The following is a 17,111-nucleotide window of genomic DNA, read 5'->3' on the forward strand; positions in this document are numbered from 1 at the left end:
CCTTGTATATATGCTGCCCTCCCCTCATCCTTGTATATATGCTGCCCTCCCCTCATCATTGTATATATGCTGCCCTCCCCTCATCATTGTATATATGCTGCCCTCCCCTCACCCTTGTATATATGCTGCCCTCCCCTCATCATTGTATATATGCTGCCCTCCCCTCATCATTGTATATATGCTGCCCTCCCCTCATCCTTGTATATACTGTATGCTGGCCTCCCCTCATCATTGTATATATGCTGCCCTCCCCTCATCCTTGTATATACTGTATGCTGGCCTCCCCTCATTATTGTATATATGCTGCCCTCCCCTCATCCTTGTATTTATGCTGCCCTCCCCTCATTATTGTATATATGCTGCCCTCCCCTCATCCTTGTATATACTGTATGCTGGCCTCCCCTCATCATTGTATATATGCTGCCCTCCCCTCATCCTTGTATATACTGTATGCTGGCCTCCCCTCATTATTGTATATATGCTGCCCTCCCCTCATCCTTGTATTTATGCTGCCCTCCCCTCATCCTTGTATATATGCTGCCCTCCCCTCATCCTTGTATTTATGCTGCCCTCCCCTCATCCTTGTATATATGCTGCCCTCCCCTCATCCTTGTATATATGCTGCCCTCCCCTCATCCTTGTATATATGCTGCCCTCCCCTCATCCTTGTATATATGCTGCCCTCCCCTCATCCTTGTATATATGCTGCCCTCCCCTCATCCTTGTATATATGCTGCCCTCCCCCCATCCTTGTATATATGCTGCCCTCCCCCAATCCTTGTATATATGCTGCCCTCCCCTCATCCTTGTATATATGCTGCCCTCCCCTCATCCTTGTATATATGCTGCCCTCCCCCCATCCTTGTATATATGCTGCCCTCCCCCCATCCTTGTATATATGCTCCCTCTCCTCCTGTCCATGTATATATGCTCCTTCTCCCCCTGTCCAAGTATATATGCTCCTTCTCCCCCTGTTCATGTATATATGCTCCCTCTCCCCCAGTCCATGTATATATGCTCCCTCCCCCAGTCCATGTATATATGCTCCCTCCCCCTGTCCATGTATATATGCTCCTTCTCCCCCTGTTCATGTATATATGCTCCTTCTTCCCCAGTCCATGTATATATGCTCCCTCCCCCTGTCCATGTATATATGCTCCCTCCCCCTGTCCATGTATATATGCTCCCTCCCCCTGTCCATGTATATATGCTCCCTCCCCCGGTCCATGTATATATGCTCCCTCCCCCGGTCCATGTACATATGCTCCCTCCCCCTGTTCATGTATATATGCTCCCTCTCCCCCAGTCCATGTATATATGCTCCCTCTCCACCAGTCCATGTATATATGCTCCCTCTCCCCCAGTCCATGTATATATGCTCCCTCTCCACCAGTCCATGTATATATGCTCCCTCTCCCCCAGTCCATGTATATATGCTCCCTCTCCACCAGTCCATGTATATATGCTCCCCCCCCCCAGCCTGCTAGTGCTGCTGTTCATCGCATATTAAAAAAAAACATAATAAACACTCCTACTCACCTTCCTTCTTCTCCCGTGCAGCGTCCTCTCCTGTAGCCGGCTGCTGACTCCAGCGTCCTTGCGACGGGGGCGCATGACGTCACTGCCATGTGCCCAGTCGCTTGCTGCTAGCTGCTGGCCTCTGATTGGCCAGCAGCGTGTATTGCGGCGCACGGGCCTGGCAAGTTTGTGCGCTGCAATACACTTCAGCTAGATGTGCGTCCGAGAGCCCCTTATTTACCTCCAGAGCCCCTTATTTACCTCCCTTATTCCCTAATCTCCCATTGCTTCTCTGTTGTAGCACTTGGGACAGGAAGCATCCCAAGTGCTAAATCCCTGAAATCCATTTTTAAGAGCCATCCATCTTCCTCTATTTTTTATAAATCTGTGTTGCTCATTTAAAACCAGTATCTGGATTTCAAAATGCTAAACGTACACACATCTTGCACAGCAGTATGGACCCTCAACCAACTGGTCCAAAGTTATATACATGTGATACTGGGTGTATATGTTACTGTAAAAGTCAGAAGGCCGGTAAAACCTAGGATTTACCGGTCAATCTGGACATTTACCGAGGCCGTCGGTAAAAGCTCAAAATGAAAAGTAAAATTGGACTTTTACCTGTAAGTCTTGGTAAATCTTAACATTTCTCAACAGCGTTGGTAAAAGTCAGATGTATTTCATATAAACGAACGATTTTGGACTTTTACCTGGGCGAATTGGTAAATCTTTACATTTACCAGCATGTGTTGGTAAAAGTAACTACCAGCATGTGTTGGTAAAAGTAACTTTGAGTCACAGAATTCTGACTCTTACCAGCAGATGATGGTGGTAAAAGTTAACTAAACGCAATTTCCGACTCTGATGAAGGCCTTAATCGTTAGAAATATTTTTATTCTTCAAAATGCAAATGCAAATGAACAAATACAAATAGGAAAATGCAAATAGAAAACATTTATGTAGGAAAATACTTCTCAAAAATGACAAATTACCGCAAATACAAGAATAACGCAACTTCAAAACTATGTAATTCTGAATTCAAATAGGAATCATTTATGTAGGAAAATACTCGGTAAATCCTAGGTTTTACCGGCCTTCTGACTTTAACAGTAACATCACAATTCCCAACCGTGTTGCAACAAACAGGTCCTCTTTTGTGTTTGTTGTATGTCTTTTTCATTGAGATGAAAAATTAAGTGCAATTTAACGGGTCACAATTAGAGTTGAGTGGATAGCTGGATATCCGTCTATCCGTACGGATAAGACCGAGATCCGAGTGGATCCGGATCCTATCCGTTTCCCATATAAGTCTATGGGACAACTATCCATGTGCAGGGACATCCCTCCTGCGTCACCAGTGATGCGGGGGAGACTCCCTGCACGCCGGTGGGCATCCCTGCCGTCACCAGTGATGGTGGGGACTCGGCCGGGGCATACCTGAGTGAGGAGATCCTCGCTGCGTCACTGCAGTAGGAACTCCCCGCCCACTAGGGTCATCCCGCCCTCTGGCTGGACCCCCCTTCTCCGCCACTTAAAGATCACTACTTACCGGAGGCTACCAGATGCTTCCCAGGTCTCGTCGGCCGGCCGCATCCTCCTTCTTCCGGGTCACATGACTGCATACGTCACCACGAAAGTGACAGGTGCATAAGTCATGTGACACGAGTTGTGTCACATGACTTACGTATGCGTCACTTGCGTGGTGACGTATGCAGTCATGTGACCCGGAAGGAGAACGCGGACGACGAGACCTGGGAAACCTCCGGTAAGTAGCAATTTAGCTTTATAACTGTCTGCCCTGCACACTCGCACCATCCATGCCTTCCGATGATGCATGAAACATGCATTATCGGAAGGCACGGATATATCCGACAGATATCGGGATTATCTGTATCCGTACAGCCCGTTATCCGCTCGGATAACGGGTCTGGACGGATCTATCCGCTTATCCCTAGTCACAATTACAGAATTACATAGTTTTGAAGTTGCGTTATTCTTGTATTTGCGTTAATTTGACATTTTTGAGAAGTATTTTCCTACATAAATGTTTCCTATTTGAATTCAGAATTACATAGTTTTGAAGTTGCGTTATTCTTGTATTTGCGGTAATTTGTCATTTTTGAGAAGTATTTTCCTACATAAATGTTTTCTATTTGCATTTTCCTATTTGTATTTGTTCATTTGCATTTGCATTTTGAAGAATAAAAATATTTCTAACGATTAAGGCCTTCATCAGAGTCGGAAATTGCGTTTAGTTAACTTTTACCACCATCATCTGCTGGTAAGAGTCAGAATTCTGTGACTCAAAGTTACTTTTACCAACACATGCTGGTAAATGTAAAGATTTACCAATTCGCCCAGGTAAAAGTCCAAAATCGTTCGTTTATATGGAATACATCTGACTTTTACCAACACTGTTGAGAAATGTTAAGATTTACCAAGACTTACAGGTAAAAGTCCAATTTTACTTTTCATTTTGAGGTTTTACCGACGGCCTCGGTAAATGTCCAGATTGACCGGTAAATCCTAGGTTTTACCGGCCTTCTGACTTTTACAGTAACATATACACTGGATGACATTGTCAATAATGGAGCTCAGTTTACTCATGGGGATTGCACAAACATAGAAATATATAGAAAAAAATACATTGATAAATTTATACAGGACACTCCGTTTTAAAGTCCCTGGAGCCAAAGTCTTAAGTCAAACAACACTTTAGACAACACTCTGACTCTCTCACACTTATTTTTTTTAGATGCTTTTTCAGATGCTCTTTTTTTCTTAGCTGTAATACAGCCTTAAACAAACCACTTAATGGATAATTGGTAGTATTGTCCACAATGTGGTTGGTCTAGAGGGGATTACATTTTTTGTACAGGATGTACAAGCCTCAAGTATAAAGGAAAATTGGTTTTATTTAATATGCTTACAAACATATATAAAATTATCTAGATCCATCTATATAGATAGCATGGTGGCTCAGTGGTTAGCACTGCAGCCTTGCAGCGCTTGGGTCCTGGGTTCAAATTCCTCCAAGGATGACATCTGCAAGGAGTGTGTATGTTCTCCCCGTGTTTGTGTGGGTTTCCTCTGGGTTCTCCAGTTTTCTCCCACACTCCAAAGACATACTGATTGGGAATTTAGATTGTGAGCCCCAATGGGGACAGTGCCGATAATGTCTGTAAAGTGCTGAGGAATTAATGTCCCCATATGTGAATAAAATAAATAAAAATAAATAAATATCTAGATAAAAACAATGGAATTGGCTCGACCCATGGTTTTGCTTCATTATCGGCTTCTTACGGGGCAACCACTGACATTTTACTTTTCCTATGCAATCTGAATTAATCTCTGCGTAATCCAAGTCGCTTGGGAGTGACAAGGCAGTTGACGCCTGAGCAACTATTGGTATACAGTATCACATAACTAGGTTAAATAGATAATAAACGTAATACATTTTTTAAGCAAAAATATTCAAGTATCAAAGTCATTTGATTATAATTTATGTGTGCATTTTTATATATAGTTGTTGTGGAAATGTATGGACTTGCTAATTTATAGTACAAATATTAAATCAAGTTATATGTGTATTGTAATGCTTTAAAGGAAACCTGTCACACGGACTGACCCTTTCAATATAAGAAAGAAAAGCCAGTGGGTGTTGTACTTGTCAAGAAAGCACCTTCTTTTTATAACATGAACTGCCTACTTAGCTGATTGTTTGATGGTACCATATGCCCACATCCGCACATCTTTTTATACTAAAGTCCCATATATAGTGAAACAAAAGAGCTGTGGACTGAGTCATAGCTATGACTAAGAAGCGCTTAGAGTATCTGAGGTATACAATACGATTACATTTACGTATTCCTTTTATTTACTATTGTTTCTGAACAGCCCATTGAGTTACCCGGCGGTAAACAGATACTCTTCATCCTCCCTCTCCTCTCAAGCTTCGGCTGAAGTTAGTAATTTGACGGGGCAATCAGAAAGTTCTGATGAAGTGTTTCACATGCAGGTAGGTAAAGTCTTGAAGTTTATAATCCATATCTGGCATATCTGTACACATTCTCCAATGCTCAATCATGTCATCAGGATCTAATGGATTTTACATCCTGTGTAATTCCCATGGATTTTTCTGTAGATGCCTACTAGTTACTACTTTTATACCATACTTTTCGGACTATAAAACACACTTTTTGTCATCCAAAATTTTAGAGGAAATTGTGTGTGTGGGGTGTCTTATAGTCTGAATGTGGCTGTGGGGGGAGCGGCAGGGGCGGAGGAGCGGGGCACAGGAGGCAGGAGCCATCTGCTGCAGCCAACACTGTGCCCGCTGCTAAAGAGAATGAATATTCACTGCTTCCTATGCCCATGGGCGTGGGGAGTAGTGAATATTCATTCTCCTTAATAGTGCGCACAGTGTTAGTCAGCAGACTATTCCAGCAGCTGATCTCAGCGTCTGAGGGTGCATGTCAGTGACTTCATGTGCTGCTCACACGGTGAGATCATCTGCTGGAAGCAGAACAGGATGCAGCACTGAAGCAGAGGGAAGGAAGGTGAATAGAATCCTTTTGGTGTGCAGCAGGATGGGGGTGCCATGCATACGGTGATGGGGTGCCATGCATACCAGAATGGGGATGGGGGCCATGTATAACAGGATGGTGGACATTACCCTTATAACAGTGCATCATGACCACATTCTTTGCTTTAATTTTTTTTCTATTTTCCTCCTCTAAAACCTAGGTGTGTCTTATGTTCCGGTGCGTCTTATAGTCCAAAAAATACGGTATATCCTAATATAGCGATCAGCAAGTCACATCGTTGCATACACAACATGCAAAGCTTTTAATTTAGTGACTTGTCTGTCCAAACTTTCCTTGTTAAAAAAACTGATCTATGTAGAAAATTTCTGATATAGATAAGATGCTGTTATTGCTGTCAGAAGGCTTCCTTATATATACATATTTTAGAAGAGACGTGATCATTTAATACTGAACCTAAACCTTAGGACTTGTAAATTGATATTCTGGTTTGGCTTTTATCCTAAGTCATATTGCAAGGCTTGTTAAAGAGTCAATATTGACTTTTAGGATTGCTGCTTCCAATAGGTGGTGTTAGAGTTTTAGTCCTCTTCTTCTCTGAACAGACAATTTGCATATGTAATTTCCCAGAGGAGCATTGTGGCTTATAATTCTCCTCACACTGACATGCCAGGCTTAAACCCTCCTGTTTTGCGAAGCATTTACTGGAAAGTCTCCTTAAAATTGGGACTGTTAGCCAGTCTTCATCAGTAATCATATTAATATTATTTATTCATGAAACACTAGCCTATCAAAGGTGTTATAATTCTAGAAAGAAATGTAAACTCAAAATATAATAATCATTTTTATAGTGGACTGGCTACAAGTACATGTTGTACATGTTGAAAGACCCAATTAGGCATCAGTGCAAGCACATACATAAAATGTCTATGAATATGATGGACCCCTTTGTTTCAGTCTCTGCCCTCTGATGACGCTTTGTTTGCGTGTACCAGCATGTACTGGGATTCTCAAACGAAGCGTCATCTAAAAGGAGGTAGGAAAAAAAGAAAAGCAGTTAGATAGAGTAGAATAGGAAATTTTAATGAAAGTATATTAGAAAATAGTTTAGATAATGGCACTAAACAGATAGGGATTTAGAATGAAAATTACTTTGCCTTCACCCCTCTAAGTCATGTGGCAAGGCTCTTTAAAGGGTCAATATAAACTTCTAGGATTACTACTAGTGATGAGCGAGTATGTTCAGTTAACCCGCCGAGTATACTAGGCCGAGCACTGAGTATTTACAGGATGCTCGGGCTTTAAGTTTTCGTTTCTCTGTGAACATGATTTGCAACTGTTTGACAGATTTAATACATGTGAGGTATGCTGGAAAAGCAGTCGCAAATCATGTTCACAGAGCGAGGAAAACGTAAAGCCCGAGCATCCTATAAATACTCGGTGCTCGGCCGAGTATACTCGGCGAAAGGGTTAACCGAACATACTCGCTCATCATTAATTACTACCTCCTATCCGTGGCACCAGAGACCATTCTCTCATCCTCTTCAGGTATGAAGATCCATTGGACTAACTGAATTGTGCTGTCCACAGCCCTTGCTAGTCCTTTTGATGCAACACACACGTAGGGTGTACTTTCTCTCTTGTGGCTTTATAAGATATTATAGACCTCCATTGGTGATCTTTTATTGACATGATAAATGATTTGTAGGATCACAATATAAGGTGCATACATTTTGATGGTTTTTATTTTTTTGGAAAACCTCTAAACTGACAGCCTTAGGCACACCTATAGATATCCTGGTAGCACAAAACATTAGCGCAAGCTGGCTTTTATGGGTTTTTATGAGGGCACGTGAGGCAGGATCTGACATCTGTGTCTGCTTCTGCCAAGTGAACATTGAGTGCTGCACATCAAATAGAATTATTGATGATCTGACATGACACATTACACAAATGAACCGGGGGCCAGAGAGCGACCAGTCATTTTCAGCTGCTGCTACCTTCTGAAATACAATAATGAAGAGCAGTATGGACCAAGAGAAATGTGCTTCTACCACAGTACATTACATTTTGAGGGCAGGAATCCAGCTTCTGCCTTATCGACGTGCTTAGCACATTGCACCTCTTTTATTCTCTTTACTGCAGAGCAAAAAAAATAAGGAACACTGTTCCCAAATGGCTTCCATGTTGAAGGTTGCTATAGAAACACAGTCTGTGCGTCTCTCACATCTCGCATTGATGAATCACTGAAGATGGTAATCTGCTGAAAAATAGATATATGAAAGTGCAAAAGGATAACATTCAGAGGCCCATGGGAAAACCTCTCCCCACTTCTCATGTCCATCCATACTACTACAAACATTTATTCTCCCCTTAAGTATTCAGTGTTAGGGTGTATTGTACTTTAAAGGGAAGCTGAGTCTTGATTCAAGCTGCGTAAACTACGGGCAGCGTGGATCAGAACCTGGAGATGAGTATAGATTAGACCAGTCCTGTGCTGCCCCCTAGCTGGTTTTTCCAGCACCACTGCAGGTGATTAACAGGTTTCTCACACATGTATTTAGCTAGATTATCTCAGCACAGTAATAATTTATTTAAACACATCCAATTGTGGAATGTATTATTATTCCAAGATCTATTGATTAAAATCAACTTTAAAATTAACTTTGTTTGTGGGAAAACTCCTTTAAGGAAAATGCAAAAAATTCATGCTCATTGATCAGATTTGGTGTCTTTTGACTTTGAACCCACATGCAATTGCAAATAATAGAGGGCACGCTAGCCGACATATGACATTTAATAGATTACATGATTAAGTACTGTTTGATAAAAGATCTTCTCCTATTGTAGCCATTTACTGACTTTTCTTGTCTTTCAGCCAAGTCCTTCTACCTCAAGTTTGAGTTCTACACATTCCGCATCTCCAAATGTGACAAGTTCTGCCCCCTCTAGTGCCAGAGGTATTTTGTACTGAAGAGTATGAGTCAAACCGCTACATAAGACTAGAATTAACTAAATCACAAGTACACTTAAATTGAGTCATTAAATGGAATCTGTCACCAGGTTTTTGCTATGTAAGTTGCATAACGTAGGGGCAGAGACCCTAATTCCAGCTATGTCACTTACTGGGCTGCTTGCTGTCATTTTGATACCATCACTGTTTTCTCTGCAGTTTTCTGAATGCTGAGCTCTGTGTAACCCCATCCACACCACTGATTGACAGCTTTTGTATGCACTGTACATCAGCGTGTGGGCGGAGTTACACAGAGCAGTTGACTAGGTGGCACAAGACACCTAGTCCTGTAGTGATAATCTCCTGCTGAGAAAACAGTGATTCTATTGAAACAGCAACACACAACCTAATAAGTGACACATTGCTAGAATCACTGTTTCTGCTTCTACACCATGCTGCTCTTTGATTAAATAGCAAAAACTTGCTGACAAATTCCCTTTAATGAGGTATTTCACTATTATTTTATTACCTATGCCTAAGTACAAATGTTTTATAGATAAGTAATGAGGTTTTACAAAATGTACACTTTAGTGTTCTGCATGGAATTTGAGGGAATGCAGAAGCCTTGCAGCATGTCATGTTATGATGAGCGTTTTCACTTTGTGACAAATATCCACCATAACCAGTCAGCGGATGGCTGAAGAGGGTGACAGATGAGTGTCAATATAGGGTTATATTTTGATGGAAGCTGGTAAATCCCTGTACAGATTTGGTCTAGTGGAAAGGGAAAATGTTATTATATTTAAAAACCAATTAGTGATTTGTGGTGAAGGTGGGAGTGGATAGTGGGTTGTACTGAGGGCACTTTGATGACTAATGACTGATTATCTAGCTATGTTAGATTTTGCTGTGTGATGTGCAGGGAGAGATACCCAGAGAATACCTTACTGGGTCTTGCCAGAACTAGAAGTTGAAATAAAACTATTAAAGTACCATTCCAGCAGGGTTTTTTTTTTACCAGTGGAATGGTGTCACCAATGTAAGTTCCCTGCCCCTAGTCTTATAGTTATCAGTCGCCATCTTCATCTGTTATTGGCGCAACTACGATCGGTCTTCTGCCGGATCGCTCCAGTGTTTGCTGGGCTAGCCGGAAGTCCCTTTTCAGTGTAAGTCTGAGAGCCAGAACAAGACCATAACAAGGCTCTTGTAGACTTACATCGAGAGTTTGTGACCATTACCTCTGACTTTTGGTCAGTCAAACGTTGCAATCACAAGATGTGGAATTCTAGACCGGAGTGGCGCTAGGAAGAGCTGAAGACAGCAACTAGTAAGTATTTTACTAGGGTCAGGCAACATACGTTAGTGGCACTACCTAAGTGCTGAAATAGAAAATAAATCCTGGTGTGGTGCTTCAAGTAGTGGAGCGTTTTAACAATCTTTACAATTTGACCACTAAGTGAAAAGTATGTTGTCTTAACTTTAGGTTGGAATGGTCTAGTTGGTATATACTTTCATAGTCAAAAATGTTAATGCCCATCATTATACAACACTTGTCATATCCTGACGTGTATATATAGTTCATTACACTTTACAAATCTGATTTCCGAAGCACACGTAAAGTTGATATGAAATATATAGAGTTGCAGACAAAATTATTCAACCCTCATTGCAAATTAGATTTCTTAGCAAACATTACAAACTTTCTGCAGTTTGCAGAAAAACTATGAAATAAGCAATTTAAATGCTCAACACAATTAATATAAGTGGTTTCTCCCAATTCAACACAATATGTCACTTTTACTGACTACTGTAGTCTCAGAATTATTCAACTACTTCACGACAAAGGTCTTTAGTACTTAGCAATGGCTGTTATGACCTGTTGCAAACATGATGAATCAATTGGCACCAGCTTCTGTTGAACATTACTGAGGAATCTTTGACCATTTCTCACAGGTAATGCCTCTAGTTCAATATTATTCTTGGGTTGTCTTCTTCAAATCCCACCAAAGATTTTCTATGGGGATCAATTCAGGCAACTGTGATGACCACTCCTGAGTTTTGATGTTCTTTGAGATATTCATAGATTAAACCAGGAGAAAGACGGCATCCAAAGTAGTAAAATTAATAGATACTTTATTGTGCTTCTTTTAAAAACTTCAACACTCAACTAGGGACAATATTTCATAAGGTTGTCCCCAGTTGTGGGTTGGCTGAAGTTTTTAAAACAAGCACAATAAAGTATCTATTAATTTTACTACTTTGAATGCCTTTCTACTGGTTTGATCTCTGCTGAAACCTGCTGTGCATATCCTAAACACAAGCTGAACATTTCTTCCTTTCTGCTTTGAGATATGCTTAGGATAATTGACCTGTTAAAAGGTCCAATGAGATCTAAGCTTCAGCTTCCTCATAGAAGACATGACGCTTACTCCTTGGATTTCTGGATACTTGATTGACTCCATCTTTCCCTAAATACACTGCAGGTTTCCAGTGACATAGAAGCAATGCAGCCACATAGCATCATAAAGTGCCCACCAGGCTTCATTGTAGGCAGTGTGTTCTTTTCAGCATATGCTTCATTCTTTCTCACCAGCCATACCACTGATTCTTAAGCCCCCAAAGTTTCAGTTTTGTTTTATTGCTCCAGAAAATGGAATCACAAAACTTCTGTGGTTTATTTATATGGTTTTAACCATATTGGAGACAACTTTTATTGTGTTTTTGGGTCAACAGAGATTTATGACTTGAAGTTTAGTCATGGAAACCTTTAGTATGCACTTTACTGTACAAGCTGAAACCACAGTGCCTGTTGTCACCAAATCTTGCTGCATGTTTTTTTGCATAAAAGTGTCATTTTGTGATGAATTTGGAGAGACCTCTTGCTATCATAGTTGTTTAGCTATTAAAATTCTTCTTGTTTGCATGGTTTATTGCGAACAGCAGAAAGTTCGTAAATTTGTGTTAATAAACCTAATTTGCAATGAAGGTTGAATAATTTTGGTTGCCAACTATAGCTAATTTTATCCCCCATCTTCTTTATGATTTTTCCCTATAGAGATGTACTCATGACTGTGTCTTCTGTTTTAGCTTCCCCTCTGTTATCTGACAAACACAAGCATTCCAGAGAAAATGCCTGCCTGTCCCCAAGAGAAAGACCCTGCAGTGCCATATTTCCAATCCCAGCAGAACCGCCCCAGGTAGCCAGATTGCCAGCCAGCTGACAGTGTGTGTGTGCTGTTAAAGATAAAGTCTAATACAGAATAATATAGCATACTTATCTATCTACTGATTATTTTTTTATAAACAGCAGTATATTTATTATATCTAATATACCTACTCTTGGCGTGGTTAACGGTTGATAGAACGCTGCTATTTGCTTTGACTGAAAGGTCAGTACTGCTGAGGTGCAGCGATGTGCTCTTCTTACTAAGTAGCTAATCTTTTGTAGGAAAATCAGCAAGCTATGTTTTTCTCAATACCTTCCTATTTAAATTGTTTGCTTGGTAGTTGCCTGGTAACCCTGTGCTAAAAAATTTGAAAATTACACTTTTTTCCCCATTGCAATTAGGTTCAAACATTCTGTGACTATTTGGCAATTGTATGTTTTAATGATATGTTTAATATATAGATGCAATATAATGTTGTCCTAAATAAACATAATTTTTAAAATTTTAGAATAATACTTAAAATTTAGATAAGAAATTTAAAAGGGAGTCTAGCTGCTTTTTTTTTTTTTTACTACAAATTTAATAGCGGTAACATGAAAAAAATTAACATAATATTAAAGGGAACCTGTCAGTCCCCAAATGCCATGAATCTGCAGGTTAATAGCATTCTAATGCTGTCCGGCCTCCTTACTGAAAGCACAGCTATCGGTTGTGCCCTGATCCACTTCAATCACCACTCACAGCTGCGGCTGTAACCACGCACCGGCACTATGATTGACAGCTTGGTCTGCACAGATGCGCTGCAGAGCAAGTTATCAATCAAAGTGCCTGGGCGTAGTTACAGCCACTGCTCACTGTGTACTGAGTGGTGACTATGGCCGCGCCAGCACAACTCTATGACTAAAAGCTGGAGGCTGCCGAGAGGAATAAAGTTCATTTTCTCCCAGTAGCCACGCTTTCAGTAAGGTGGCCGGACACTTGGAACACTATTATCTTACAGATTAACCCTACACCTGCAGGTTAGTAGTGTTTGAGGAAATGAAAGGTACCCTTTAAATGTGCCTAGTTTTTGCAGATTGCCATGATCATCATCACCACGATCTTTATAAACAAGTAACGTACTGTATCAGAGACACTCACTGTTCAGTCTTTAACTGAACATTGTGTCATCTTTGACGGTTGTTGAGCTTGTTCTTGTGTGGATCACACACATACAGAATGACTTTTATGCTTGCATAGTAGTAAAATAACAGCTGGTAAGAACTCCAGAAAACCCAAGAGGATGACAGTTTAAAAATGTATAATAGAAATGTAATTTTTTATTTTAGATAGGTTGTTTGATGCTCATTTTCAACTCATACTTTCTAAATCATTCATACCCTGAGGGTATGTTCATACGGTAGTGTTCAAAATAATAACAGTCCAATATGACTAACCAGATTAATCACTGTTTTTGGTGTAAATTATATTACCACATGTCCAACAATTTGCCCGTTGGTGCAGTAGATTCTAAGAAAACCAACAGACTCAGCATTCATGATCTGCATGTTTTTGAGTCTGCATATTTGAATAATTAATTGAAAGGGGGTGTGTTCAAAATAATAGCAGTGTGGAGTTCAATTAATGAGGTCAATCATTCTGTGAAGAAACAGGTGTGAATCAGGTAACCCTTATTTAAGGGTAAAGTCAGCACATGTTGTAAATGCATTTCTCCTTGAAAGCCTGAGAAATATGGGTCGTTCGAGACATTGTTCAGAAGAACAGCGTACTTTGATTAAAAAGTTGATTGGAGAGGGTAAAACTTATAAAGAAGTGCAGACAATGATAGGCTGTTCAGCTAAAATGATCTCCAATGCTTTAAAATGGAAAGCAAAACCAGAGAGACGTGGAAGAAAATGGAAGACTACCATTCTAATGGATCGAAGAATAGCCAGAATGACAAAGGCTCAGCCAATGATCAGCTCCAGGATGATCAAAGACGGTCTCAAGTTATCTTTGAGTACTGTGACAGTTAGAAGATGCCTATGTGAAGCTAATCTCTTAGCAAGACGCCCCCCCAAAGTCCCACTGTTAAAAAAAAAAAAAAAAAGACGTACTAAAGCGGATACAATTAGCAAAAGAACACATCAACTGGCCTAAAGAGAAGTGGAGAAACATTTTGTGGACTGATGAAAGTAAAATTGTTCTTTTTGGGTCCAGGGTCCAGGTTCCAGGTGCCGCAGACAGTTCGTCAGACGGCCCCAAAACTCTGCATTCAAGCCACAGTACACTCTGAAGACAATGAAGTATGGTGGTGCAATCATCATGATATGGGCATGTTTCTTTTATTATGGTGCCTGACCTATTTACAGCATACCAGGGATCATGGACCAGTGTATATTAAATTGCTGGAAGAGGTCATGTTGCCTTACGCTGAAGAGGATATGCCCTTGAAATGGGTGTTTCAACAAGACAACTACCCTAAACACACCGGTAAATGAGCAAAATCTTGGTTCCAGTCCAACAAAATTAAGGTCATGGAGTGGCCAGCCCAATCCCCGGACCTTAATCCGATAGAACACTTGTGGGGTGACATCAAAAATGCCTTTGTGAGGCAAAGACAAGAAATGCCAAGAAATTGTGGGATGTAGTCAAAGGCATTCTGGGCTGGAATAACAGTTGACAGGTGCCGGAAGTTGGTTGACTCTATGCAACATAGATGTGAAGCAGTTCTAAAAAACTGTAGATATGCAACTAAATATTAGGTTAGTGATTCACAGGAATGCTAAATCGTCAAAAAAAAGTACATATTCTGAGTTTGTAAAGACAAACGCAGACACTGCTATTTTTTAGAACAGCCCAATGATGATTTTTTTTCTATTTTCTGTAAAGTAGTTAAAAATTATATACATTTCTCTTCATCTTTTGAATTAGAAAACAGTGTGCAATGTTCCCAATGCTGGAAATAAAAACTAGTATAAAGATTTTGTGCTTAACTCTTGTTTTTGAACCAACTGCTATTATTTTGAACACTACTGTATGTCTTGGAATGAGCCCAATGTGTGTTTGATAAGAGGATCCGCAAGTTTCAGTGTGGCTCACACGCAGCTTTTCTGTGCATGATAGAGGGCATGCTGCATACTCCACGTTGGTTGAGCATACTGAAAATACCGTGCATATTTTTCCACTACGTGAAAATGGAGCTACAATATTCATTTGATTGCATGCAAAATGTTAGCTGCTTTGTTAACAATGAATACATGGTATCCACACCAAAATCCTCATCTGATCTGGAACATATAAACCCAGCTAAATGGTCTATTTACACTGCGCGACGCTCGACCTTACACTACCGCCATTCAACAACATGCTGGTCAGCAGTCGATAAATAGCCCATTTACATAAGCTGATCCCGGTTCAGATGTGCACAGAACAATCTCAATCTATTAAAAATCATTCAGTACACGTAGGCTACCATTGTTCTCCGCAGCGCAGGTTCTGTTCACACAGGTTGATGCGTTGCCAAGAATGATTATCTTTTGTGCAAAATTAAAGATCCTTTCACCTGACGAGCATTTTGCGCATTCATCAGGTGATCAGCAGCCTGTTCAGACCGCAAAATTATGATGAACGTGCGTTCTGAGTATAAATGGACCTTATGCATTCGTGTAGCTGCATAGTGGGATGGAAATAGATGTATAATGCATATTGACAATTACCACTATGTAGAAACCATATTGTAATAGTAAATACAAGAAGCATGAAGCTTTTACTTGGGAAAGTAGAGCGGACATTCAGACACTTTGTCTTAGACGCTTTTGGGGCATTATATAAAGAAATAATATTAATGCAGTTTCATTACGGTCTTTTTTTAAATTGTGTTTTTTGTTGAAAAAGTTTAAACATTTTATAAAACTCCAGACAATACAACTCCTGAGTCCCCACCACCACCCCATACAAAATATTTTTTTAAAGTGCACCGCTGTGCTAGGAGCAGTCCAGGATATGGTAAAAAAAGGGATGTGTAATATATGCAGAAGAGCAATAAGCCAAATGATATTCACGAAGGTCTTCAGTGCCAGCTTCCTAACATACAAAATATGTCTGATGTTAAAGTTGAAGAAATTATGCTCGTATTGGATACAAAACTTTATTACAAAGTCAATCTATATTCCCAGAATCCAATCCGTTCATGGAAGCCACGGGAATTACAACTTTTTACTGAAAATAATGTAGTCCTGACCACAATATGACAAAACAAAAACCAAGACATGTCACTGGTTTTGCTACCTGGAAATGGCAGCGGCGCCTTGTTACCTCTGTGCTAACTCTTTCATGTTTTAATATTTCTAGAGGGCACTTTTTAATCACATTGGAGAAAATACTTTACCTCGCAGCGACCCAAACCTCTCGGCTCCAGATAAAGGTATGTTACCTACAGTGAGAACTCAAGTTTACTCTGCTATGTTTGATGCTAATATAGGTAAAATCAGTTCTGTACAGTTTTCTCAGAGTTGAACTGACCTATAAATGAAAGCCCTGTTCACATTGCGTTTATGCAGTGCATCAAGACTCTGCTGGCGGTTCTGTCTGAATGTGCAAAAAAAACTGGATTCATTATTGAAATCCTAATAGAACTACAGACTGCAGTGCCACAAAGGGAATTGATTTATACTCTGTTTCTGCTTTTGTTTCCACCAGCCATGTCTGCCATTTCATGACGGATGCATAAACATAGTGGGGCCAAAGTCTGCTTATCTGATCATTTCCTCTTCTAGGACAGCTTTCAGAGATGAGTGTTAGTTTACCCATTTAGGTGGCATCAAATATGTCTATAGAAACATCAGCAGAAAAATGCGCCCTCATAAATCTCTGCATACGCGAAGAGATCCCAACAAGTTACATAGTTACATAGTTTATAAGGCCGAAAAAAGACAAGCGTCCATCCAG

General features: G+C 40.3%; 1 protein-coding gene across 5 annotated transcripts in view; it reads left to right on the top strand.

The window, feature by feature from the left end:
• Positions 1 to 17,111, top strand: part of DOCK4 (dedicator of cytokinesis 4) — a 378,644-nt gene that overhangs the window by 348,621 nt on the left and 12,912 nt on the right. For 4 of the 5 annotated variants that reach the window (XM_073651958.1, XM_073651957.1, XM_073651959.1 and 1 more), the window contains 4 exons: positions 5,416 to 5,536; positions 8,941 to 9,022; positions 12,103 to 12,212; positions 16,515 to 16,587. In XM_073651958.1, the coding sequence (XP_073508059.1) occupies positions 5,416 to 5,536; positions 8,941 to 9,022; positions 12,103 to 12,212; positions 16,515 to 16,587 (386 nt within the window). The remainder of the gene's footprint in view (positions 1 to 5,415; positions 5,537 to 8,940; positions 9,023 to 12,102; positions 12,213 to 16,514; positions 16,588 to 17,111) is intronic. The other variant, XM_073651961.1, reaches the window with a different exon arrangement.

This window comes from Phyllobates terribilis, unplaced genomic scaffold (genome assembly GCF_046119375.1).
Source record: "Phyllobates terribilis strain yellow unplaced genomic scaffold, ASM4611937v1 Scaffold_11__3_contigs__length_659146591, whole genome shotgun sequence".
Taxonomy (NCBI): Eukaryota; Metazoa; Chordata; class Amphibia; order Anura; family Dendrobatidae; genus Phyllobates; species Phyllobates terribilis.